At 41.3% G+C, this 26,982-nt stretch overlaps 1 protein-coding gene across 3 annotated transcripts; it reads right to left on the reverse strand.

Moving 5' to 3' along the window:
• Window positions 1–25,435, reverse strand: LOC116938530 (electrogenic aspartate/glutamate antiporter SLC25A12, mitochondrial-like). 3 transcript variants are annotated; one of them, XM_076059753.1, is made up of 18 exons: window positions 23,516–25,435; window positions 22,705–22,758; window positions 21,694–21,836; window positions 19,174–19,289; window positions 17,317–17,456; window positions 16,772–16,918; window positions 15,225–15,363; window positions 13,859–13,952; window positions 13,201–13,285; window positions 11,577–11,661; window positions 10,453–10,605; window positions 9,526–9,578; window positions 9,219–9,299; window positions 8,718–8,858; window positions 6,738–6,876; window positions 5,810–5,968; window positions 4,001–4,091; window positions 1–3,458 (listed from the first exon to the last, which is right to left on the reverse strand). In XM_076059753.1, the coding sequence occupies exons 1-18, from the start codon at window positions 23,582–23,584 to the stop codon at window positions 3,266–3,268; spliced, it is 2,082 nt and encodes a 693-aa protein (XP_075915868.1). In that variant the 5' UTR covers window positions 23,585–25,435; the 3' UTR covers window positions 1–3,265. The 3 variants fall into 3 exon arrangements, with proteins under 3 accessions (XP_075915868.1, XP_032801599.1, XP_032801600.1); XM_032945708.2 differs by having other exon boundaries at window positions 24,928–25,434; XM_032945709.2 differs by having other exon boundaries at window positions 22,705–25,434.
• Between the last annotated feature and the right edge of the window lie 1,547 nt (window positions 25,436–26,982).

Raw genomic sequence — 26,982 nt, forward strand, 5'->3', positions numbered from 1 at the left:
TTGGTGTCAAATGATGAGTTTATTTTGCGTTGTGTTTTTTGTGTGCGATCTTATTTTGTATTGTCACAATATAATATAAGTAGTGACGTATATGTGGATAAGAGAAGCAGGTGCATTAAAGCAAAGCACATTAGCTGATGCACACACAGCACTTTTGAAACCGACTTGTTATTCAACACCCTTTGAAAGTGCACACACACAACAGAGCGCAAATGAATGATGCACCTTGAATTTACAGATGCCCAATAACCTTTCACATTTAATTGTATTTTAACCACTGCAACAAATACACTTTATGGCCATAAGAATATCCACAGCAAAACACACAATGCTGAGCATGCAGAATTTTAGAAGACAAGCGATGTAGATAAAACTCGTCATGTAACCTGTCCTTCATAATTAGCTGTTTTCATCTGATAATTATATAATGCCATACATTTCAACACTAATAAATAAGTGATCCTTCTATAACTGGATACGACAGGATATTTTTATTTTTTAACCCATATTGTCTGATTTTAAGACAAAGTTACTTTAAAAGCACTTTCTCATTACATTGTATGACAGGTTCAAGTTGAATAATGATGTTAAAATATTGTCACAGTCATCCTAGATCATACAACGTACCAATTGTAGTCTTATAAAAGAGAGTAATGTTATTAATCTTTCTATGTGCACCTAAGATGCTAAATTAACCATTATACCATTGTCACAAAATACTATTATATTGCGTCCATGTGATTACAATTACGGGATAATTTGGATCTATGAAGCTACGACCCAGTAAATAGTCAAAGTTGGGCCAACGTTGGCATGTGGTTCGAACCGTTGGATCAACGGTGGTCCAATGTTTTTACAACATTCCATGTTTACTGGGTAAATATGACGTGGTCTTTATATTGTACGCATGTTTTCCCAGGAAAGCCTCACTGAGTCTCGACTTCTCAGGAGGGTCTTGCTACGTTTTTGCACTAGGAGGCGACAATTGCTATGCGTTTCCCCGTGAAGTAATTTTGCGAGTAATTTTAAACATTTGTAAAAGATGGCCCACGACGCCAGCAAACAATGAACCAATTATTGTTCGATTGACGTCACGGGAACTTCAACATCCACTGTGACTCAGACGGAACATATTTTACCCGCGGTAACTGCAAAGATCTGCAACAATCAACGAACGCGTCACTGCTGTTCTAAATAGAGGGATCGTGATTTGAATACTGGGGATCAGTAAAAGGAAGAGAGTGATTCTATTGAACAAGAAATGTCAATTCGGGGGGCTTAAAGAGAAGACATATCCCATATTTATCACGCAAACTCCAGTCATCCTCGCAGTGGCTTTTGGCTCGCCATCGAACAAAGACGTGCTTTTGCGTGCGTCTTGAACGCTCTTTCCTCCGATATTCGGAAGCCACTGGAGCTATGCACTTTTAAATCTTGTGGATTGAAAACTAATTTCTATAGAACTGCTTTATGTGTTTAGTTTGGTGTCCGATTAGCACGGTTGGCTACGTACGATGCCAAAGAAGTTCCACATATCATTGGACCTCCTTTGCCAGTACCAAAATATAACAATAGGGGTTTTCCCCTTTTTTCTGGCAACAAAATTGAAACCTTTTTACAAGGATTCATGTCTGCTTTAACCACAATACCTGCAGTCAAAATGCAAACAAAAAACATACTATGATAATATATGCATTGTCCTTGAAACTGATTGGTCCACACCAAGGGACGGCTTTCTTTTGAGCCTCGACCCAATTGGTGCTCGACCAGATGACGCCAAAAGGCGTACAGCTCAAAGACAATGCACTATCAAAGTAATGAGGGCTCGGGGTGAGCATCTACATCATTAGACCTCCCTATTATTAAGTTCCACATACATGAGTAATGTATCGCGCACTCGTATTCATAAATGTACTTCCAAGCTTTCGTTAAATAGTTCCTACATGAAGTTCTGGAATAAAAAGTAATTTTAAATGCGGCGGAACTCTTTCACAATGTTATATTGAGATATGGTCACAGGTAATTTGTTGATAGAACATTTACGAAGCTCCCACAAAATCTATAAGAGCCATATTCCACACTAGCCCAACATACCTGTTTGTTGCCTTTCGTTTATATGCAATGAAGAAGGGCCATTGCCCAAAACGTCGCCTATTTTTTTTCCTTTTAATGCCGCAGTGTTATTTGTGAATATGGAGTTTTCATTGTTGTTGTTGTTGTTTCCTTTGTTTATTTTAACTGCATGCTACCTGTGATGCAGCACGGACAGCACTCTAGAGTTGCTAAACAGTAGCAGGCAACAAGGGGATCGTGAACAACACATCCCTCTGCGTGGTTGTAATACCACAAAGCACAGTTGCAATTCGGTATTTTTAATGCCAAAATTATTTGAACATTCTCTGGATACTATAGATAATATAGTTATCACATTAAGAGAATGATGGATTGAGTTCCAGTAGAACTCCAAAAATGTGTCTTCCAATTAACCACAAAACCTAAACATCACAGCGCCTCTGCAGTTCACAGGAACTCCTGTAATTCACGGGGGAGACAATCATAAAATATGTGAGTTTTCATCGAGGATTTTTGGAGTTCTACTGCTGCATTATTCTATATATATTCATCTTTAAGATGTTAAGATCAATACAACACCATGAACAATACCACCATTTCGAAATGCATATTAGGCTCTGCATGTTAAGAGCTATGAGGACTTATCACATATAGCAATTAAATACGTTTTTATAATCAACATTAAACAACCGGCTGTATACAGTTGAAGATGTGTTGGAACCTGAACCAAACCAAAACCCCTACCCAGCACGGTCAAGTCACATCCCAACGAAACACGTGGCCCTATCCCTCTGTATGTTAGGACGAGTGTGGTGATACGTGTGGTCGTAATCCACCAACCCACACTGTGTTGGTGGATTGTACCGAGATCATTTGTATGGCGTGCCCAAAGCAAGGACACTGAGTTGCCTGTAAGAGGCGATACAGCAAGTAGGATTCCAACTTATCTTTGCAGACTTTGAATTTTGGTCACCTATGCGTGGATTTTTCTTGTGGGCATTCTGATTTCCCCCCCCCCACCCCCACAAACAAAAATGCAGTTTAAACAAAAATCGTTCTCGCTACGTAGTTACGTATTGTACGAATTAGCCGAGTGTGAACCAGCACTGCGAGAACTATACATCTGAAAGCAATTCGCAATAATTGAAAATGTGGCACCATTGTATTACTGTATTTCATACCTGAAAAAGATCTACTGCTTAAGTGTATGAGCAGCAGACAGCGTTGGGGTGTTTGCTTGAAACTTGGGCAGGTAGAGGCCAAACTTGCTTTCAATGCCAGCGAAGGTGACGTTAGCCAACCGATATCCGCCAATGTGATTTGGATCAGGTGGAGGAAGGTTCGAAATCCGTGACTTGGGTGTGGGTTCAGAGCCCACTGGCTTGCTGCAAATGGGGAAAGTGGCACGTAAAAAGTCATTAAGCGAACGCTGTATGGAGGGTGCATGTAAATCAACGAAGCGTTTAGTTGGTCTAGAGTATGTGATTGTAATTGTGGGTCCATTCAAAGCATGAATCTGTCATGACAATCATTAAAAAAAAACTGTCTCATAAATATTATGATCAGGTACCAACATTTTCATAATTAAAAGTGGCACGTGAAAAGGCATGCAACGAATGCTGTACGAAGGGTGCATATAAATCAACAAAGTATTTAGTTGGTCTAGAGTGTGTGATTATATTGGTGGGTCCATTCAAAGCATTATTCTGTCATCACAATCATTAAAAACGCGCCTTGTGAATGGGTACCAATATTTTCATGATGAAAATGCAATTACAGCACATGGCAACCAAAAAATGGTGGCATTGACTTAAGCGTAACTGTTTTGGGGGATTATAAAAATAAATAAACCTCAAGGACACACAACATGCATGTATGTATAAACTTAGTCAACCGTAATGTCGTGATTTACATATCGTTTACTTACATTCCTCCAAAGTCAACGTACAACCATCTCTGCAGCAGCTCATATGAAACGAGGGTTACACCAAATTGAGGTGATGATCGAAACACACGTGCTAAGCAGGAGGGAAACACACTTGGTTAACAGAAATATTTTTCATCGTTAAAGTCTCAATTTTTCAAAGAAATGCAGGGCAGTGCTTACGTATCTCTGTTGGTAGCTTTGAGGCAGGAGTGCAACTGCAAGAGTCCTATGGATGGTGTCAGTCCCTCCTTAGAACAATCACTGTCAACTTCCCTACAAAGTAGCATATATTTTATATATCCCAAATGAATCATGGGCTATGCCGATGATATGAATTAAGCTACTGCCAATGTTTGAATCGTGTATTCTAACCAAAAGGTGATTCGGTCAGATGTTTTAATGCTCATTATCATTTTCAACAATGAGATCAATCCACTGCTGGATGAAGGCCACCCCAAGCATTTGCCAATTCATGATTTTGCAATTTTTCACAGGTAAGCGACACTGGCTACAATTGCAATTAGCCCATGAGCTGATTTATTTGCTCCATCTTTGGCTGCATACTGTCATTATACTTGATCATTGGCCATCAACCTTTATAATGAAGTGTTCTGCCCAATCACACTTAGTTTTTTTTTAACAAGTTTCAATGTTGTATTTCAGCCACGTATGTTCTCTTATCCATGTTTTCCTCTTTATCTCTCATTAAAATTCCAAGCAACTCTCCATGTTTTTTTCATTCTTTGTCCATGTTTTATGACCATCTTTCTAAGCTTTATGTCACAGAAGGTAATATGCACGAATTAAAACAGTTTACTCATGAGGCAAATTGTTTTGTTACTTTTCATTGTCAAGTTCATCTTCCGAAAAATGTTCCAACCTTCTCTTGGCTGCCTCTGTTTCATCAGTTTGACTCCAGTCTGCCTTCAATCTCTGTCCTGGGTTATGCATGTGTTTTCCAGTTACTGTCCCTCTCAAGAAACATCTCCAGTTGTTTAGCGAATTTGTTTGGCATGAGCATCGTTTTGCTCGTCGTTATCATAATCCCAACATTGTAGCCTTCTTTATAAAGTTTGAACATTTCCTGCAGTTTATTTCCATTGGATATGATAATGACTGTTATTGGGAAATCTGAGATGGTTGTTATTTTCTACGTTAATATTTAAGCTTTTGTTTCTGCAATTAACTTTTTGGAAAATATGTTCGCATGTCGCTGTAAATTTATTTGGTGAAAGTGCGTCACCTTGTCTGACTCCCCTTCTGAAATCTCTTTTGGTACTCCAAGTCATTCTTTGTGTAGCTGTTCCATTTTTGTTAAGTTTTTGTGCTTTTTTAAAATATATATTTTCTATCCCTTGGCTTGTTAGGCCTTGGCTTGTTAGAGCTTGGATGACGGCATAAATTTCTACTGAGTTAAATGCTTTTTTACAATCTGCAAAGGCTAGGCACAATGGTTATTGATCGTCATTGGTCTTTTCCAGAATCTAATGCCTGGTATTTTACTTTGAGATAATACAATGCTTTCGAGTATATATTGAAAACAAATATTTGTTTTCTGAATAAAGAGCTGAAACTTATTTTTGCTTAGACTATTTAATTAGCTTAATTATACAAAGACATCAGCACATTATAGACACACTACTGTTTTAGGAGAGTAGACCCCTTAATATCATCCATCTGATTATTTTGGCATATTGCTAAAATCGACGAAAAGTAAAACACTCATACAATGAAGCATATGGTAATAAGTGAAAAGGCTCGTGGTGGTGATGATTACAATGGTGACTTATTGATGCATGGTAGGATTACCTCCAGCTCCCTTCCATAATGCGCGCCAGCCCTCCTCGTGCAAGATCTTACGGAAGCAGTCGAAGACGCCATTGTAGGTTGTCTGTCCAGCCCGTGCCGCCACTTGTAGCCGTGTCTTGATCACATCGGCTGGAGTGACTAGGGATGCCGCTGGCATTCCTACATTCCAAAGTACAACCATGCCAAAACTGGGGACCCGGCGTTAAGCTTTACTGATGTTTTGTGTTATCTGTTCACAACCAAGACCGCTTATTCTATAACTACTCACATTTAAACTGACCACTAAGTGAATACTCTTTGCCTTAATTTATAATCTGTTACTGCGTCATCTTTCCTGATATAATGAAAGTAAAAGTATATACATTTGTAATGTTCATTTTGAATAAAGGTGTCATGCCCTCATACATAAAATAACAGGTAATTTTAAAATGTTGACGGATTTTTAAAAAAATATACTGTTATTGAGAGAAAAGGAAGATCTCAACGTTTTGGCTGACTAGCTCTCGGGAAACATGAAAATCTGCAGAGATTAATAATGCATTATTATCGATAATGCATTATTGATCCTACAGCACCTATTAAGCAAGCTCAGCGACTAAGTATATGTATGATGCTCCGTAGAGTTCAATATTTTCTAAAGAAGGCGAGTCTGCCGAACCGTCGAGATATTTAATCTCAGTGAAATTTTAAATTCGCCTTACCACCCCATTCTAAGAAAACAAACATTTGAAATCTATAAAAGAAACCCCCTGTGTCAAAGCTCGATTGGTTTATTTAAGTGGTAAATATGATTTACATTAAACTCCCACATTCCATGTGTTCACTGCATTATGTGGATATCAACTTTTCTTTTTCAGAAATTCCTTTTTTGTTTATTTTATTATGATTATCATTATTTTTACTCTTATAGTATCTGCTGTGGAAGCACCTGCAATGGCTCCGGCAGTAAGGAGCTGGAGAGGACCAACTCGCCCGTCCTTGTCAGCCAGCATCTTTTTGGTGTGTGCATAAGTGGGGAAGTAGATGGCTGAGAATGGGATGTCTCGTAAGAAGCAGGCTTTGGCACCCTGCGAGTGAGGGATTCCACAAAAGTGCAACGTTAACACAGGATCCACCAAATACTGGACATTTTGACTAGTGTGTCATAAATAAATGTATTTTTTTTACCCGTGTAGAAACTCAGATTTTTAAGTGAAAAACGAACACAGTACTCTCTAAATTTGTTTTAAATAGCATTGGAATAAAACAAGGTATTGTTTAAGTGGCACAAACATTGCTATTTTAAACACCATAGAGCAGGAAGATGGATCAAGGATCAATTGGTTTCCTAGCAATTATGACAATTTATGGACAAGAGGCGTCACCTCGCCAATCGATGTAAAATATTATTTTTTAGTTTGTTATATTACTGTACTTTGAATATGGAAAAAAGATGTTAGTTATATTAATACATTATTGATTTTGCAGGTAAGAATACATTCAGGGCAATAATCTTAAAATCATAATTTGTTCATCGTATTTAACATGACTCGTGTGTGTATATATATAGTGTTCAATACAATACAATTAGAATACTATTTATATTTCCATAGCATATAAATGTGACCATATATTCAGGTGCTGTACAGAAAGTGAACGTTTATATTATATAAACACTGAATCATCGGATTGTGCAGGAAGTCGACAGTATGGATCGCTCAGGGAAGGGAGTTGCAGACAATGGGGCCAGCAGAGGAGAATGATTGACCTCCCACTGAGCGAAGGTTGACTAGGGGCTTCAATAGAAAACCTTGGTTGCTGGAGTGGAGAATGTGCAGAGGGGAGTAGAGTGAGATAAGAGGAGAGAAGCAGGCAAGAGCAAATCCATGGAGAATTTTGATGAGTGTGATATTGATTTGTGGAATGGATTAGGAGATAATGGATGGATCGGAGCATTTATGTGATCTTGTAACGTTTACAGGTGAGGGAGACGTCTGGCAGAGGCAGTTTGGGTTATTCGCATTTTGGAGATGAGGGAATTGGGGAGGCTGTAGAGGAGATAATTGCAATAGCCTCATCAGGATGTAATGAAGTCATGGATGACAATTTCCGCAGCAGCAGGGGTAAGGAGATGGTGAATGCAGTAGATGCTGCGCAGCATTTAAATATGTGGGAACAATTAGATCAGTGACAACTCCAAGGCTTCGCACAATCTTCGCTCGTGCAATGCAAATGTTTAGGAGGCACTCACTTAAAGTGGAGTATTTTCTGGAAGTAAGGAAGACTAATGAGTACAGTACTGTTTTGGCAACGTTTAGATGTTTAGGCAACGGTGACAAATGTGAAGCGAGGATGTGAAGTGGACAGAGAGGTTGGGTTCACGGTGGAAACGGCAATGCAGAGCTGGGTGTCATCAATATAAACATAATGATCAGGATTATGAGCAAAGATGATTTTGCCAGAGAGAAGTTACGTTGAAAAAAAAAACAGGGAGCCAAGGAGAGAGCCTTGTGGGTAACACGGCGGTGGAAAACAGACCTCGTATGGGGGAGTGCAGAATGCACAGTCCGAGAGGTAGGAGTAGAACCATGAGGGATTTGTGCTGGAGATGGCTCATAGTTACATAGATTCTCAGGGGAGATGGATTGATCGTTGGTGTCAAAAACAACAGAGAGGTATAGCAGAACTCGGAGTGGCAGTGATCCATCGGCTCAAGAGAGAGAAGACTGCCGTTTACCCTACGTAGAACAGTGACAAAAAATAAATTCTTAGTATGTTCACCCATAGTAGCATACACTAGAGATGTCTGCTATGTTTATTCGACATATGAACATATCTACCGAGCACAACTATATAAAAAAAATACACAGATTAGGCGTTAATGATTCAGGGACATGCCAGTACAGTGTAGGTGGAGGCGGTTCCTGACCTTATAGAGGCCTAGGAATCCGAGGTCTCGCATCACAGTGAGCGCGCTGACTCGGGGACCAGTGGTGATCTCTCCTGCCACCTGTAGTCGGATCTTGACAATCTCCAGGGGATTGGTGAATATGACCTGAGAGCCCCCAGCCTGCAGGATCATCACAGGAAATGACATGAACATTACATCGCCAGTCTGTGTAATGTTCAACTTGCGTGGGCCACCAACTAGTGGGCAGCGCTGCCAGATTGTGTGATTTTGTGATATCTCTTTTTGAAGCCGATGTGTTTATGTCTTGCAGAAAACCAACTAAGAAAACTGTGTACTATTGCTTGGGCTGTTCAGTGGTTTGGGCACAATTGCATCTGTATGTGCGTATGTTGAACTTCTTGAGCACCGTGGGTAGCCAACCGTGCTCATCGCAAGGTGCGGGGGAAGGACGACAAACTTAACACAAAAAGTAGTTCTAAAAGTAGACTTGTATACAGCAATCTCTGTGCACAAACTTACACATGCTCCAGATAATATTTCTGCAAATCCGTGAATGGATCCATCACGCTTGGTGAACTTGTCACGTACTAAGTCATTTACCTGCACAAAAATAATGGTCTTGTTATTCAATTATCATCCTCGTTTAATTTGTATCCACATTGTGTCAATATATTTTAAAGGAAACCACAACTCACTGTGCATTCAGCATTTTACTACATTTCTGTGAAGTGGTTTGCAAGCAATCTATTTTTTTAATGTATAACAATTAAATAAATAAAAAGCATAAGTGGTGAGTAGATTCATAGTTGTTAAATGATGTACATACAGTGAGTTTTATGGCTTTTTCTGGAGCCACACCGATAAGCTGAGGGAGAAGTCCTGTATAGAAAACGGTAGGAAATAAACAGATAACCTATTGATATAAGAACATCATCAGTGTGTGAGCACAAGCGTTGTGATCATTTGAACATCGTAATCTCTTATGCTGCTGTCATGAGAAAGATCTATGCAATACATTTCAGTGCTTGTTACTGAAATGGCAATATCTTTGGTTGGCTATAGTTTGAAACTAAGGCATACTGTATATTCCTAAAAAAAATCAGCTCCACTGGTGTTTTGAGGAAAAAATATAGTTTCTGAAAATAATGTTAATCTTTATGCATTGTTTTTTTATTCCTAAGTGATGAGAGCCTCTGCCACGTTATCAGACTTGAATCAGGATCTTTATTTATCCTGCAAAAATCCAATAATATATGAAGTTCTTTTTCACAGATTTCCAGTAGGGGCGGGTCAGAAAGTTACATCAACAACAAGAGTAAAACTACGTACACTAAATTTTGATTTAAAGCTTTCGTGACTGCAGTAATTCATATTCTTAGCTCTTTCGGTAAAGTCACGTTGAAGGGAAACAATAAAATAATAAATATATATAAAACAATTAAATTCTCACGACGTTTCGACTATAACACAAACGGTCATCATCAGGTGTGAAAACCAACGGCTACTCATTCGTATTCACTTCACACCTTCCCAGTTCGGCAAAACGAAAATGTCAAATGCTGACAGTTTGTGTTATTTTATTTGAAGGTTAAACTGCTAAATGTTTGCTGCATATATATAAAAAAATACACCCCTTAACTAAATCAAGGGGACGCCACCACCTTCAGGAATCAAAAGTGACCAAATGCGAAGTTGTTTATCATTTTCTTTCGCCTTGTGGGTTGCATCTGAACTTGTCCCGCGGAGTGCTTACCCCTGTAGAGACCGATTATCCCCTCGTAGCGCACCACCTTCTTGAAGCAGTCGAAGCTGTTTTTGTACATCAGCTCACCGATGAGCGACGAGCGTTGGTTTTGCATGCGCGTCTTTACCAGGTCGATGGGGTACACTGCAGTGGCACCCAGTGCTGAAAAGATTTAGAGGCAGAGCGAAGGAATATCACTCACGAATCTATTGATGATTACCCATTAGCTTGGGTAGTATAGTGAACCGATCCCATACATTTTCTTTAGATGCCTAAGCACTTAAACCGCAATTGCACCCACCCATTATGATCGAGTGTGAGTCAATTAAGATACCAGGAGACATTGATTTACTTATCTGTTTTATCACTACCCGCACCTTTTTTTACCACTGAGACATACCTCATGTCCATGTTGCTATATTGTCTGTGATGCTTTGTGTGCCACAGTCTCTGCGGTTTTATTTTAGCTCGACCAAACAAGGAGGGACGTCAGCTGACATTTGTGTGGTGTGACTTGTACTCTATAGCAGGCAGACGGCACCAACTCTAGAGCAGTGTAATCTGCCTGCTGTTGATGATCAATGATGGCATCACACACACACACACGTCTAAAGGATTATGTTGTTATGCACGCTACCAGATTGGAACATTACAATTATAAAACAAAACTTACAAGGATTTTTTTAATCCCACTTTCTAATTGGTGTTTCTGTGTATAATGATGTATAGAGATTGATCATAAGTCAAATTAGGCCCATTGTGATTGTTGGCTTTTTAAGACCAACATTTTTGGTTATACTTACGTTGTTTGCGCATATACTTACACAATACATACACAATCAAAAGGTGTTAATAAATTGTTAATTGTTATGTTTCTCTCACTTGTTGAAGAAAACACTATGAAGCAGAAATGTATTGCAATGTCGGAAGAGATTCGCCTTAACTGGAAAATGTACATTTGTGTTTCACTGCATGCATTGTAATGTGTCTCGTAATTTGTGGTGTTGCACTCTGCTGTTTGTTATGAATAAATCTGAAGCACTGTTAATAGCACTATGTGTAGTGTACAGTGCTATTGTGTAATTGTGGATACGTTTTGACTTAAAGTACTTACCTCCTAAACTTTGACTTACCTCCTGCAACAGCGCCCAGCATGAACCTGTAGGCCGATTCTCCGACTTGCAAAAGAATGGGTCGGCTCAAGTCCCCACCAAGTTGCTGGCAATATAAGGTTGAGATGGGTCAACTAAAGTGGTTACTTCTCCAATATGCCATGTAGATATTGCACATCTAAATCACATTTTTAAAAAGTTACAATTTACACATTGTCAGCATATCCTGAAGGGTGGTAAAGTTTAGAGGAAAAACATGACTAACTTCGCACTGAATATGTTTTAAATGTCTTCCTCGTGCCGCCACTATGCTGGTTTCCATCTTTACCACTCACAACATCACCGGTATATTAACTCACTTTGCATTTAAGTAGATGTTGATTAAAGTGAAAATAATGCACATAATTGTGGTGGCGCCAGGAATGGATTTGGGAAATCCCTGCTGTATTTTAATTGGGTATGTTTTTTAAATATATATGTGCTGCTCGTAAATAATAACACATTTATATTAATTTGCATTAAAAGCTTTCGTGACTGTGGGGATTCATATTCTTGGTTCTTTCGGTAAAGTCACGTAGAAGGGAAACAATGAAATAATAAAAATATTATAATAAAAATATTATTTTTTGATTTAAAGCTTTCGTGAATGCAGTGATTCATATTCTTGCTTCTTTCGGTAAAGTCACGTTGAAGGGAAACAATAAAATATATATAAACATTATTTATTGTTTCCCTTCAACGTGACTTTACCGAAAGAACCAGGAATATTTATATTAATGTTAAGTGTATTTAAATATGCAATCTAGTTTATCGACAAAAATAATTTATATCTAAAAATAAAAAAAACAGTTTGATGAAAAGTGAAAAATGTTTTCAATAATTAATGCTTCAGTCCAACTCGACTAAGTAATTTTTTTTTAATAAATACTTTTATTGGATTTTATTTTATAGATGCTTCTGTCATCAATTAACAATAAATATGTAATATTTGCATATTTGCAAATTAAAATTATTTTGAGTTCAGATTAACTTCTGGGTGTAGTTATTGCAGTAATTAAATTACCTCAAACACTTTCGCGGATTACACCTAAGTTTGGATTTTAATGTAAATACAACCAAAAAGTTCAACACTAATTACGTTTAATTTCAAAGGGGGCTATTCAGTTCCTGTAAACAAATGCATGGCAAAGAAAAAAACCTGGTCCTAGGCGTATGATGATTTGAAATATTTTCCGAGAAAATGCGAAGAAAAATACTCAGTGTTGTTAATATTTTCCTTTGAAATCACTTGAGCAAGTTCTGACCTTGCTGCATTGGGGTAAATGCGATTGTGTAATTCAATAGCCTCATTACACGGTGTACCATCAACCGTGACAAGAACATCAAGGGGCTAATGTGCGCATCTCCTTCATAGATGGAAAATTAAAGACAAGCCACAAGATTGTGGGCATTTATTTTTTTGTGGCCATGCAACCCAATATCTGGACCATGGAGTAAACGACTGTAGTCTATGCTCCTTCAACGGAGAAGAACTAGCAACACAAACCCTCTCCTGAAGCCATCTCGTGGCAGGCAGGCAGGCCTCGCCATTGGCCACACGCAATAATAAGAATGTCCTCATGATCGGGTGCACGTGACGCCACACCTGCCGTTGTTTCTCAGCAAGGTGGTAGGGCAGCGCTCCCTCCTCGAGAGGGGCAATCCGTTCAATATCGATCAGAGACAATCGCCTGCACGCGGACACGGCAACATGCAGCCACGACACGTTGCAATACCCTACTTGTAAAACAAACAAACACATTCTGATTGGTTTTAAAAGAGAAACTATTTATAATAAAACCACTATAGCTTTTTTAATGAAACATCTCTTCCAGATCTTTCAAAACGAATTCACATCATGATCTATGCCCTATGTATTATTTACAGGAGTGTCAAACTGGCCACAAGCGATCAGTTATGAATGTGTGGTATTTGTTCACGGTTAACACGTTGTAACTGGATGTCAAATTGTGTATTCCTGCCTGCAGGGCATACTACTTAGTTAAAGTCTACAAGACACGATGGAATACAATTCTTTTTATCACTGAGCATTTCTCTTGAACACATCCTGAAATTCCTAAGTCAGGGTAATGAAAATGGAGTACTGTACTTGGAATTTCTGTTTCAATGCTTACCTCAACATTAACATGTTTTGCCTAGAATAAAACAGTACGCTGAAACAGTATGTACGAAGCTTGCATGAAAAACTGCGAAGAAAAAAAGCCGTATTTGCACAACTGTGAATATTGAAAATATAAACTCACCCTCTGCGCTCATGCAAATCAGCAAGATGGAACAAAATGTCCACTTCAATCGGTGTAATCTGCCCAAACCGCTGTGCTGCAAGCATGAACTCCTCTGAAATGGGGACATAAACAATCCATTATAGTACATCATCTCATTTGGTTACTCGTTCGAGTTGCCAAATCTTTGGTGTATAAAAACAAATTGTCAGAATTTAGGGCTTTAAAATGCTCTCATTAAGCCTCATTTATGACATAAATCCACGATGCATTTTATTTGTGAATATTTTTTATGGTTTCCTTTAGCACCGTGAGCCATTTAGTTATCCTTATTTGGCTGGTTTGACAATTCGGTGAGAGGTTCACTAAAGAAAAGTGTCGTGGAAGATTCGCGCAACAGCAATTGCTTTCTGCATGCCATCCTCCCACATGTTTTGGTATGATTTAATCTAGTTGTAAACATTCACAACTATGCAAATACAACACGCTAAACTCTATAATTTTGTAAACATTCACAACTAAACAAATAAAACACGTTAAACTTTATAATGGGGTGCACAGCATTAAAAAAAAAAGATTATTCTATCATTTCTAAACTTGGATATATGTATACAGTATGACATTTAAAACCGAAATGCGGATTTCTGAGATCATCTTCTTGTTCATAATGTCTTTTCTGAAGCTTATACCACGCACTACTGCAGGCATCTTCAGGAATTAAGGAATTTAAGATGCCTACAATAGTGTGTGGCAAAATCAGTGCACAGCCCAACTTGTAAAACCGTACTTGGACATCATTATAGTTAACCAACCTTTTGCCCGTCCAAGGACGGGTGTATTGCGGTAAATCTGAAACTTGCAAGCGAAAATCAGACCGCGACGTGATATATTTATTGCATCAATGCGTGTGCAGTTTGTAATGCCGCGGTGACACAGACTTATTTAATTTTAAGGTTATAATCCCTTGTTCATCATGACGTCCTTTTTACTTTGATGTCTCAACAACAGCGTTACGTAGATCACGTGATGTCGTGAGGGTTGTCAGTTGACGCCGAGGAGGGGGGAGGAGGCGCCTCGCCCCCCCCCCCCATGTGGAGTGACGTCACCCGCTAATTATTATTAATGAAGGGGGGTGTCCATTTGGAGGACGTCACCTTATAATGATTATTAATGAGGGGGGCTGTTCGATGTGGAGTGACATCACCTGTTCATAATTATTAATGAGGGGGGCTGGCCGACGTGGAGTGACGTCACGCACGGGACACACAGACATTCTTGGCTCATTATAGTACTAAATAAGAACTGTGGAAGTCACTGTCACACATCCATCTCAACCCACATTCCTTCTACTGATAAATCCACAGCCCCTCCCCATGCGTAAGCAAACCTTTTGTAACTTCCACGTCAATGCGAGAGCCTGCCAATGTGCTGTATATCTTCTGAACCAGCTCCATGTTGTTGAGTAGGGAATTGAAGGCGTTGAAGAAAGCAAAGCTCACTCTGTGAGCTTTTAAGCCTCCAACAGCCTGGCAGAAGGCAGCAAAGTACATACATACACTCAATTAATGTATCAACATTAGGTCAAATTCAAGTGTCCTCATAGTCAAATGATCATTGTGTGGTACTCATCTCCATTGAAATTCCTGAGTGGGTAGAGAAATTGTTAAATTCCTTTTGCTGAGACCACTACTTTATCTTGTGAATATCTAAATGAGTTAAGCAACTGTATTTGTCAGTTATTCTGTCACGGTATTTAATAACGGGTTATTATATATTGCCACCGAGCGGAAATAAAGATTTCATTATTTTGGCAGACTGGTCTTCTTCAGGAAATATTGAGGTTTACAGATAATCTCCATCCTGATAGTGAAGTGTGATGGTGGGTACTTTTAGATGATTAATTCATTCGGGTGCAAGGTGTCATCAGCATTTGATTATCTTTTTAATGCATTCTTGAAGTTAATATGCAGCTTTTACGACTGCAGTGTAATGAGATTTTTTTGTGGTTTGGATAATTTGGCAAAATGTGATATATTAAACCTGTTGTACTGAATAGTACAGTGAATGTGACAATACCTTTTTAAGAACAAAGGACTGCACACAATGTCCTACTTTCTTTCATGTTTAATGATGCTGTATAGAATGCTAACTGCTAGAGTTTGTTATTGTTGTTGTACCAAATTTGTGAACACATACATGGGTCATTAAACAATACATATCCCACATGTGTCACCCACAGCATGCTTTTATCATACACACATGCATAGCCTAGGACTTGACACAAAACCTGCATGTATATGTAAATACATAAACTACGCAGGTGGTTATCAGAGGTCAAGTCTTGCGTTAAGGCCAAGATGATTTTTGGTTGCGAGCCTCAAAACGAGCCTGGCCTCTCGACATGCCTTGCCTCTGCCTGCTCGCGACAGACGAAGTCACATAACAGGGCCACGTGTGCTCCTGCCACAGAGGCTGTGAACCGTGTATATCAAATGTCCAGTCACTGGTTTAGTGAGGCCAGCACTGCCCAGCACCTTCTCGGATGTTCCCTGAAGTATGGCCAAACACGCCCCATTAGCCACACGGCATGGGGAGGCCCTGCTCAAACAATGGATTGACACATACGCTTTCAATGTGGAAATTTCTCTCTCGGGTGGTGGGGGGGGGGGGGGTGCAGCATTCGGTGGGATTTTGTGTATCGATCAAGAATTGATTTAAATTTAAAATAGAAGTGTATGTGTGTATTGAACGTCTTTCACACCGTACGTAGCCAACCGTGCTAATCGGAGGTGCGTGGGAAGGACAACAAATGTTAATCATCCGACAAAACTAATTATGTACAGGTTGTGAACTGATGATGTTTTATATGTGGTGGTAGATACTGTGTACGTCTAAAGGGTGTTATGCTAAGTGTACACATTTGAGAGAACTGACAGCAACGAGGTTTTCCTCCACGAAGGATGTGAGCATGTGTGGCCGAATGGTGACCATGATATCCCGGAAGTCCAGAGCAGCGATGGTGCCTGATTTGTCGGTGTCCTTGACAGAAAAGGCCTGGCGTGCATGCTCCAGCTGCAACTCCTGCCAAGGCGCATATGGCACAGCCGCGAGTAACATAATACGAGCATGACACATCAAAGGCCTAAATCTTGTGTTGCCAGTAAAAGTATTTTCTAAATATTGGAACTAAAATGGACAATTTGGCAAGTGTACTTTTGTCAACAGCATGCGAATGAAATATTTCACGTAATGTGTAATTATTGCAATTTATGAAAATGTATTATAAATTATTATGTTTCATATCAAATTGTCTACCAATATCAGATTTGAAAATAGAACAAAGTGTGGACTAAATTTTAATAATGGATACGAATAGAAATACACGTTTCTTATTAATACTGTTTCGTCAAAATATAATGGGCAAAACACTTAATGAGATCATATTATTCTAATATAAAGAATTAAATGAAACATCATACCTGTAAAAATTGTGTGAACTCATCATAATTCATACTTTTCTTATGGCTGCTGCCAAAGTGCAGCTGGATAAATTCACATTCCCAATTAAATGGGATATGCTGGTGGATGGTGGTCTGGCTAAAGATTTCCTTGACATTTTCTGATCATAAAAACCACACAAACACTACATTTTAGCATACGTGGATTCAGACTTTTCAGCAATCATAAACATGCTTTTAAATAAACACATTTGCATCTATAATTTCCAAATTTTGGTAACCCAATAGTAATGTTATAGTTACTATCAAAACACATTGGTAAACATAACGTATACACTGTAACTCGTTATCCCCAGGATACACTGTAGTTTAGCCCTCTCTTCCTCTCGCTCCTCAACATCCACACCTACAATTAGCATGGTTGGCTACAAATGGTGTGAAAGAAGTTCAACATACATACAGCATCATCAGCCGTAATCAATCCACTACTGTAATCCATCTATGTAAGTATGTTGAACTTCTTTCGCATCGTACGTAGCCAACCGTGTTAATCGGAGGTTCGGGCAAAGGGCAACAAACTAAACACAAAAACAGTTCTCACGATTCCACTATGCAACAATCCACCTAGCTCCTGCAAAACGATCTAATTTTAACCACTCCATCTCTGCAGCAGATGTCTCTTCAGACATGTTCCCTCCTTTACCTAACATTCCATGGTGAGTCTCATCCGCTGGCTATCAGGCTATCATCATCGCGCCTCGCGACGTCTCCTGCCCAAGCCAACTTTATTGACAGTCAAAGTTACGTCTTAAACCTCAATATGTTCTCCAATAGATGTGTCCCTCTTTCTCTCTCTCTGTCTAATTGCAAGCATGTATTTATCCATGCTACAGCTTTTATTATATATTCTCCCTCAGTGTACATTTTTCTGATCCTTATCTCGTAATCGATTATAGACTTTCTGCTTTAGACACAAAGGCATTTAGCTTCGGAAGATCAAGTTCAGATTCCATAATCACTCCAACCCATTCTCATCTGTGTCTTGATTTCATCGTTTTGAATGCAGATCTCATGGAATGAAATGGGAGCATGAAAGCAGCAAAAAACGAGGTTGACGATTAGCAATTCACAAATAGTAGCCCTTTGGGAGAAAGATGGGACCATAACTCATGGTATAGAATAAATATAAGTGGAGGAATGTTATGCAGATATCACACATGTCGCACTTGAATAAGTAAACTATGCCCTTCGCAGTATGAAAGAGGGAAAAACTCATGGACCACGTGGTATAACTGCCTTAACTCCTCTGCAGCCTCGACAGTCTGGAACTCCATTCCCCCAGCCATCATTGCTGTTATTCCTTGTCCCTGTTAAGTTCAGGCTCAGGGCCTCCATTTTTTCCCTCTGCCTATGACTGCCTATCTCCCTCAATCAAATACATATTCAACTGTTACTGTGCAGTGTCTTGAGATGCGGTCACATTTAGATGCTAGAGAGATATATATCCAAAATTGTATTTCATTGACCCTCAATTAAAATGTCATTTACTTCAATATCAAACTCACTGGCCATACGAGCAATCACCAATATAACAAAACATTACTATGTATATATAAATTAGAATCATTAATATTTCTTATTTATAGTAATTGAAGAGCACATCCACCGCAAGACACAGGCCCAAGACGTCACATTCATATTCTTTGGTTCTTTCGGTAAAGTCACGTTGGTGAAAAAATAATAAAATAAAAATAACATAAAAAAATACGTGACTTTACCGAAAGAGCCAAAGAATATGGATCCTTGCAGTCACGAAAGCTTCAAATGTAGAACGTCACATTCAGTTGTTAGAGTGCCCGTAGACCCTGTAAATCTCACCAAATGTAACTTGTCCATGTCCAGACCTATCGAACAACTGGAAGGCTACAATGAACATTGCGTCTGGTGCACAAAGCACCGACTCAAATGCCACAAATTCTTGGAAGGAGATCAACCTGGAAGAAACGATTGAGACATATCAATTGTTTACTCTAATCATAAACTAGATTCCAATCGCTTTCTCCGTAATGATATTCATATGTTCAACCATAATAGACATTATTAGGAATGGAATACCTAAGATGATTATATTAATTGTGGGAGGAATTAAAGGTTTCAAGATTGGTTGCTGGCGTCGAAACGTCTGGTAATGAAATGATTAAGGTTGATGAAGTATTTTTTGCCAAGATCTTTTCTTATTTCTAAAATTTAGATATTAAGCATAGCTGAAGCAAACACTCCAATCATCGTAGATCACTATTGACAACCCCATAGATATACTGTCCTGTAATATAAGCAAATACTAAGTGTAGTAAGCCATCCTTGATTATTCGACCTCTTAATGAGATCTAGATTAGACAATGTCTACCTGTTTTTTCTTCACATAATGATAAGTGGATTACACATTTGTAGAAGGATTAGTAAACCTAGCATTGCATCGGGAGGTTTCCAGTCTATATACAAATTTAAGCCGTATTGTTCTAGATTGCCACTGGATTATTAAAGGAACAGACCCCCAAATGTCTGGTATGCAAATATTCATACCAACGGAAATACGACTGATTCCTGAGGGAAGAGGATAGTCACATGAGAGATGACAAGGGAAATAATAACATTAATAAAACAGAGAAGATCGCACAAAGGTGATACAAATATGAGTGAGAAGGTTGCATTTTCCTTTGAGTACCATTGACTTTACTTGAGGTTTTTCGTATGAGGAGCAAGCTGAGAAGCAGTGAGGTTCAGTATCGGGGCAGATACAGCTTAGGGGCTTTGCAAGTTGTGTACTGGGAGAGAGTGTCTGCACATGTAGTCAAAGCTGTAGAATAGGCTAAGATGCATTATCAGAATGGAGTTAAGATACAATGAGGCAGACTGTGATGAAAATCGTGGCAAGGGTCTCTTAACATGAAAAAAGTTGTACAGCGTCGTTATCGTTCGGAGAAATGCAAGTGACACTGGCTTCACTGCTACAGAGTGTCTCTGTTGCTAAATAATTGTTGGAACACTGGCTGGGAATAGGGACGAAACATCCAGATCTAATGCTTATGCAAGCAGAAATGTATCGTTAATTTATCATGCACAGTGTGCTGTGTGTGCAGGACACTTCAGAACCAAACAAAAATGTGTAAAATTCTATAAATACCAAATACATATATCTCATGCGTTAGAGTAGCACACATAACCCCCGATATTGTTTTTCATAGCTGTTACCTCCGTTGCCTCGATTTACTTTGCGGTGCATTATTGTTTGAACGAACAAGCGCTGTGGCCAATTGAATCTGGAACATAGCAGGGTCTCCCTGTGTTATAATCCATCCTCTCATTTACACAAATGTTTAAGATGTACTATCAATAGCTTTACCAATGCACAGAGGAGGTTTGACCTGTGGAGTTATCGTTTTAAATTATTGTAGATGTAACGTGACTTTTGTGGCCTTTTTCTAAAAATATCACATTGGGTGGTGCACCGCCTACCGCCTACATTTCATGCTGTAGACACAGTGCCAGAGGGCAACCTTTGCTATGGACGATAATGAGATATAGTCTGGGAGCATGGGCACCAGAATGGACACCTGCTACGACTTTGGCTGCTCACCATCTTTGCATTTCATAGGTTAGATACCTAACGTGAATTCATAGGGCGCCCTTTTTGATCACGTGCACCTCACCCTAATTGTGCGTGTTTGATATGACATTTATCACGTTTTTTTAGTCGTGTAAAAAACATTTTTTATTTCATTAAAGGAGCACCAGATGCAGCTCTCAGCAACAGTGTTCTGATGGCAAGATAAATACATTTTAAAAGGAATTAAGTTAGTTAATAAGGCTCCATCCATTTAGTACGTACACATGGAGGGGGGTTAATCCAAATGTGTACGCTTGCGTATGGGGAGGGAGGGGTCTACTGACAATGTACGTACGCAGGAGAACGGGGGGGGGGGGGGTGAAGCCTAGATAATTATTTGTCTACATTGGCCTTCAAATGAGTTAGATTGTCTGGCGGTGGACTGTTTGCTTAAACGCGTTAATATTATTAATCCTTGATCGTTTCTACGTGGATTAAATATCGGCCGCTCTATAGGATTCGGGGGGGGGGGTGCGTCAAGCGTACGTACTCAGGTGGGGGTGTAAAAAGTCCGCGTGCGTACAGGGAGGAGGGGAGGGGTCAAGTTTTGACAGATTTTTGCGTTACGTCCTAAATGGATGGCCCCTAAGTCTCTCACGAAAAACACTCTCGAAGCTGGACGAATTGAGTGGAGAGCCTTTCCGGTTATACACAATTTGACATCCACAATTTGACATCCAGTTACAAAAGCCTCTATACAGGAACCACATCATTCAAAGAAGAGCACTTACCCATCCTTGTTATGGTCTGCTACACCAGCCAAAAACTTGATCCAAGAAGGATTGGCAGTTGCCTCTGTGCTCATGCTCAGAAATCTCTGCACAAAGTCAGCTGGGCTCATGTAATATTCCCCATTCCTATTCTGGCTTGCAAACTCCACACGACAATGTGAGCATATTACATGAAAAATGTATAAATGACAATACATTTTCGGATAATGAAGGGTACACGTTTACGAGTAAAGTATACACAGTGAATACTACATTGGAGACGGAAAATATCTATTGAAAGGTTCATATACAGTATTACCTTGTAACCTATTAAAAGTAAAACAATATTGCCAAACAAATCTAATAACTGTCTTTATTTGGCAATAGTAATCAAACGACTGTGACTTAGAATTATTGGGGATTCAAAGACTTTCAATTGAATAATGGATAGTCCTGTACTGTAATGACATGTACCAGCATAAACATTTTATATTAATAATTGTCATATTACTCAAAAAGTGTGGATGATTTTTGCTTACACCACCTTTAAAATGTGAAAATTACACCTGTAGTATTTAGGATACATTGATGTTCAAACACATTGCTCCGTATCGTTGAATACTGAAAGATATATTTTTCTGCATGCCATCTACTGCCCACACCTATTTAAGCATGGTGGTCACCCAACTAAGCACTATCCAGGCACAATGCTGCTTAGCTTTTGATGCCCGCTGGGATCATATGCATTTCAAGTGATTTAGTTTTAGACATATGCTGTATATACGTTAATGTAGCTTTTAAAACTACCCATTAAAAAAACATTAAGTTAACATACATTATGGAAACTACGATATATACACAAACTATATAAACGTGGAATTTCCACATCATGGTTAGACATGAAAAGCCATACAATCGTTTAAGACTTGTGTATTGCTTTGTCATCACTTGACTTAATACATGCATTTGATTAAGCCATATGGGATATAAACCCCAATGTGTTTCTGTATTAGCTATTAAGAATGAACTTACCTTTAAAAACACATCCTTTAACTCCGCAGGATCAGCCCGTTTTGTAATTTGCACCTGCACAATTAAAAGACGATAACACAGGAACTGGATAGTACACGCGTTATTGACTTCAAATTGACAACTTTGTATCGTTACAGTGTGGAAACGTGAACCCACTTATTTTATATATTTTGTTATATCTTGCAATCAGATTTGTGAACAAAAAAATCTGTTGTGGGCATTGCAGCATGGCATGCGCTTTAAGTATGTAGTGTATTGAACTCAGACCGCTAGGTAGACACGTACTAATTCACTGTTTAAAAGTTAATTAGCACAGGATTGCCTCGTTACCCTCTGGTCACAAGTTGTGCCCGCGGTATTTTAGACGTTCCATGTACATAATTACCTCTTAGCATGAAAGGGTATAATTTCTCCTCTGGCTTCCTGATTTCTCGTGTATTGTTTTTTTTATCAGTCAGGACTTATTTTTTCCCTTTTCATAAAAATAACCTTCAAATTCGTGAGCTTTACAGCCTGTGCTCATTGGCCAAAGTATAGTGTCCTTTATAAAGAAACAGTTGATATATTTTTTAAAACTTGAAGACAATCAGGCGTACATTTGTTCAATGTTGGTGTTAATCCGCTCATTGTTTAATGTCCCACATTCCGATAGAAAATACTGTGTCCAATTATACTTTCATTTGAACGCCACACTTGCAATACAATTCGAACATGGGTGGTTTTAATGGCATGTGGACACATTTGCAGTGGTATCAAAATGATGAACCCTGATGTCCTGACCATCACATAGATGCTGTGATCCGACACTCACCAGAAATCCACAGGGCACTGCATAACATGCGTAGTCACCACCATGAGAGGTGAGGGGCCATGCTCCCATGCCATACTCTGTAAGTCATTTACCTCAAAACCCACTGACAGATGTAAAAAGGTACAATGTTGGCTTTATCTCCAATTTAACAGACTGTTACAATTTTTTATTGCAAACATTACACTACTTATGCTATTACATTCTACACAATGCATTACATAACACAACATGCGCATTGGCATTAACATGCAAGCTTCAAGACACTTGACGAACAGTGCAACTTTTTTGCAACGATCTCTAAAGTCACGTGGACTTATGTTTAAAATTTGATCGTCTTCATTCAACGTAAAAAAAAATTCAATGGTCACGCGTAACATCTGCGTGATATTCTGGAATGAGATCGGAGGATTTCTTGTCAGTGAACATGACTTCCGCGAAAATAACAGCTTATGTGTGGTGTTATAGGAATATAACGGTCTTAAGACAAAGCAAGACCCACGAAAAACACACATTTTATTGTCTGCAAATACTTACATTTAAACGAGTAGGCTCAGTAAGCTTTCTAGCCTCTGCCAAGATCTCATACCTGCTTCGCGTGAGCTTAATGTCCTGGACATCTCAGTATATACAAAATAGTTTTCAAGCCTTTGCCACACAAAAGCCTCACTCTTCATGATCATGACTACATACGGACCCGAACTTCGGACGAACGGCCAATTCGAGTAGTTTTGCATTTGGAAGGACACCAGAAGCAGCCATGTGGGAATACCGGAGCTCTTAGCACACTCTGTAAAGGTCAGCCACCTACTTTCTGTAACGCAAACGACGGTGACTTTATGCGATCCAAAGTCATCACCGTCGCAACGATTATCATCTGAACGTGGAGTGCAAAGTTGCCAGCGGATATGGTAAAGTCGCGTGTGCAAAGTTGCCAGCGTTCGCGAAATTCGCATGCGACAAGGTGAATTAAATCCCAGGGACAATCACGGCTCGCTCATAGATACAACAACCCACACACACACACCCCATGCGAACTCGGGCACGAATTCACCTGTCACAAGCATTGACAGCAACAACAGGATGTTTGTTGGGTGTTAATTCTTTTTTTTTATTTCGCGATGCTCAGCCATCAATCACGCGCGTGTCAACCGTGCGTTAAGTGTTAAACGTAAACCACACGGCGCTGTGTGTAAGGGAACAAAAAAAACACAATCAGCCACAAACGGCAAACTCAACAACAACAACTAGCGACAGCCAGATGGCGTTTACGCTTCACAGCTGTGAGGTTAAACTCCTCAGGGCTGCGCTTGATGAAAGAGCCACCACCACCACCGCCCGTTAGAGGAGAACAAGCAGCAGTAGAAGCAAGCAGAGTCTCATGCACCCGAGGGCCCCGGCCCACGGCCTCGTACCATGACGGCGAGGACGAACGACACGGACACACGCGGCCGAGGCGCTGGTCAGACGAGAGACGAGAGCGGAGGCTAGACACGAGAGCGGAGTCCAGGGCAAGAGAATCGAGAGACTAGGGCAAGAGATGGGAGCGGGCTGGCTGGCTGGCTGGGAGAGAGGAGGAGGGGGGAGAGAAACGGAGCAGAACGCGGAGCAAACTGCGCGAGACGACGGTGATGATGATGAGGAGGATCGGAGGATCTAAAGCAGCCGCGAGTCGACCCGGGCAGAGGCGCAGATCGGCGTTTGACGGAGACCGCCGTGGAGCGCCTTCGCAGCACGGACGGGATAGAGCAGGGCGAGAGCGATAGACCGGGAAGGCCCGGCGTGGATGGCGATGACTGCGGGTCGCAGGCTGGGGACGAGGAGGAGGAGGCCCAGGCGCAGGCGCCGCGATGTCTCCGCCGGAACGAAGTGGCGTCCACGTCGCGGGCGTGACCTTGAGCAGGCGCGACGCGGTTGGCTGACGCAGAGTCACGTGGTGGCTCAACAGCTGATGTGGAGCGCACGTGGAGCACGCGTGGCGCGCTCACGGCTCGCGCCGAGCTCACAGCTGATGTGGAGCCCACAGCTGATGTGGAGCTGACAGCTGATGTGGAGCGTGGAGCTCACAGCTGATGTGGAGCTGACAGCTGATGTGGAGCGTGGAGCTCACAGCTGATGTGGAGCCCACAGCTGATGTGGAGCGTGGAGCTCACAGCTGATGTGGAGCCCACAGCTGATGTGGAGCGTGGAGCTCACAGCTGACGTGGAGCGTGGAGCTCACAGCTGATGTGGAGCTCACAGCTGATGTGGAGCGTGGAGCTCACAGCTGATGTGGAGCCCACAGCTGATGTGGAGCGTGGAGCTCACAGCTGATGTGGAGCCCACAGCTGATGTGGAGCGTGGAGCTAACAGCTGACGTGGAGCGTGGAGCTCACAGCTGATGTGGAGCTCACAGCTGATGTGGAGCGTGGAGCTCACAGCTGACGTGGAGCGTGGAGCTCACAGCTGATGTGGAGCTCACAGCTGATGTCGAGCGTGGAGCTCACAGCTGATGTGGAGCGTGGAGCTCACAGCTGACGTGGAGCTCATAGCTGATGTGGAGCGCACGTGGAGCTCACAGCTGACGTGGAGCTCACAGCTGATGTGGAGCGTGGAGCTCACAGCTGATGTGGAGCGTGGAGCTCACAGCTGACGTGGAGCTCATAGCTGATGTGGAGCGCACGTGGAGCTCACAGCTGACGTGGAGCGTGGAGCTCACAGCTGATGTGGAACTCACAGCTGATGTGGAGCGTGGAGCTCACAGCTGATGTGGAGCGTGGAGCTCACAGCTGACGTGGAGCTCACAGCTGATGTGGAGCGTGGAGCTCACAGCTGACGTGGAGCTCATAGCTGATGTGGAGCGCACATGGAGCACGCATCACGCGCTCAGCCCGCGAGAAGCTCACGGCCTGCGTGGAGCTCACAGCGCGCATGGAGCTCACAGCCCGTGTGGAGCACACAGCTGAAGTGGAGCTCAGAGCCCGTGTGGAGCTCACGGCCGATGTGGAGCACACGTGGAACTCACAGCCCGTGTTTAGCCTCCCAGCCTGTGTGAAGCTCACAGCCGGCGTGGAGCTCTCACTTGGCGTGGGGCTCACGGTCGGCGTGGAGCTCACAGCCGGGTGGAGCACACGTGGAACTCACAGCCCGTGTTGAGCTCCCGGCCCGTGTCGAGCTCCCGGTCCGTGTCGAGTTCGCGGCCGGCGTCGAGCTCGCGGCCGGCGTGGAGCTCGTGGCCGGCGTGGAGCTCGTGGCCGGCGTCGAGCTGGACGCCGGCGTGGAGCTCGCGGCCGGCGTGGAGCTCGCGGCTGGCGTCGAGCTGGACGCCGGCGTGGAGCTCGCGGCCGGCGTGGAGCTCGTGGCCGGCGTCGAGCTGGACGCCGGCGTGGAGCTCGCGGCCGGCGTGGAGCTCGCGGCCAGCGTCGAGCTGGACGCCGGCGTGGAGCTCGCGGCCGGCGTGGAGCTGGACGCCGGCCGCGAGCTCCACGCCG

Source organism: Petromyzon marinus, chromosome 4 (genome assembly GCF_048934315.1).
Source record: "Petromyzon marinus isolate PM22_M1 ecotype Great Lakes invasive population chromosome 4, UKy_Petmar_22M1.pri1.0, whole genome shotgun sequence".
Classification (NCBI taxonomy): Eukaryota; Metazoa; Chordata; class Hyperoartia; order Petromyzontiformes; family Petromyzontidae; genus Petromyzon; species Petromyzon marinus.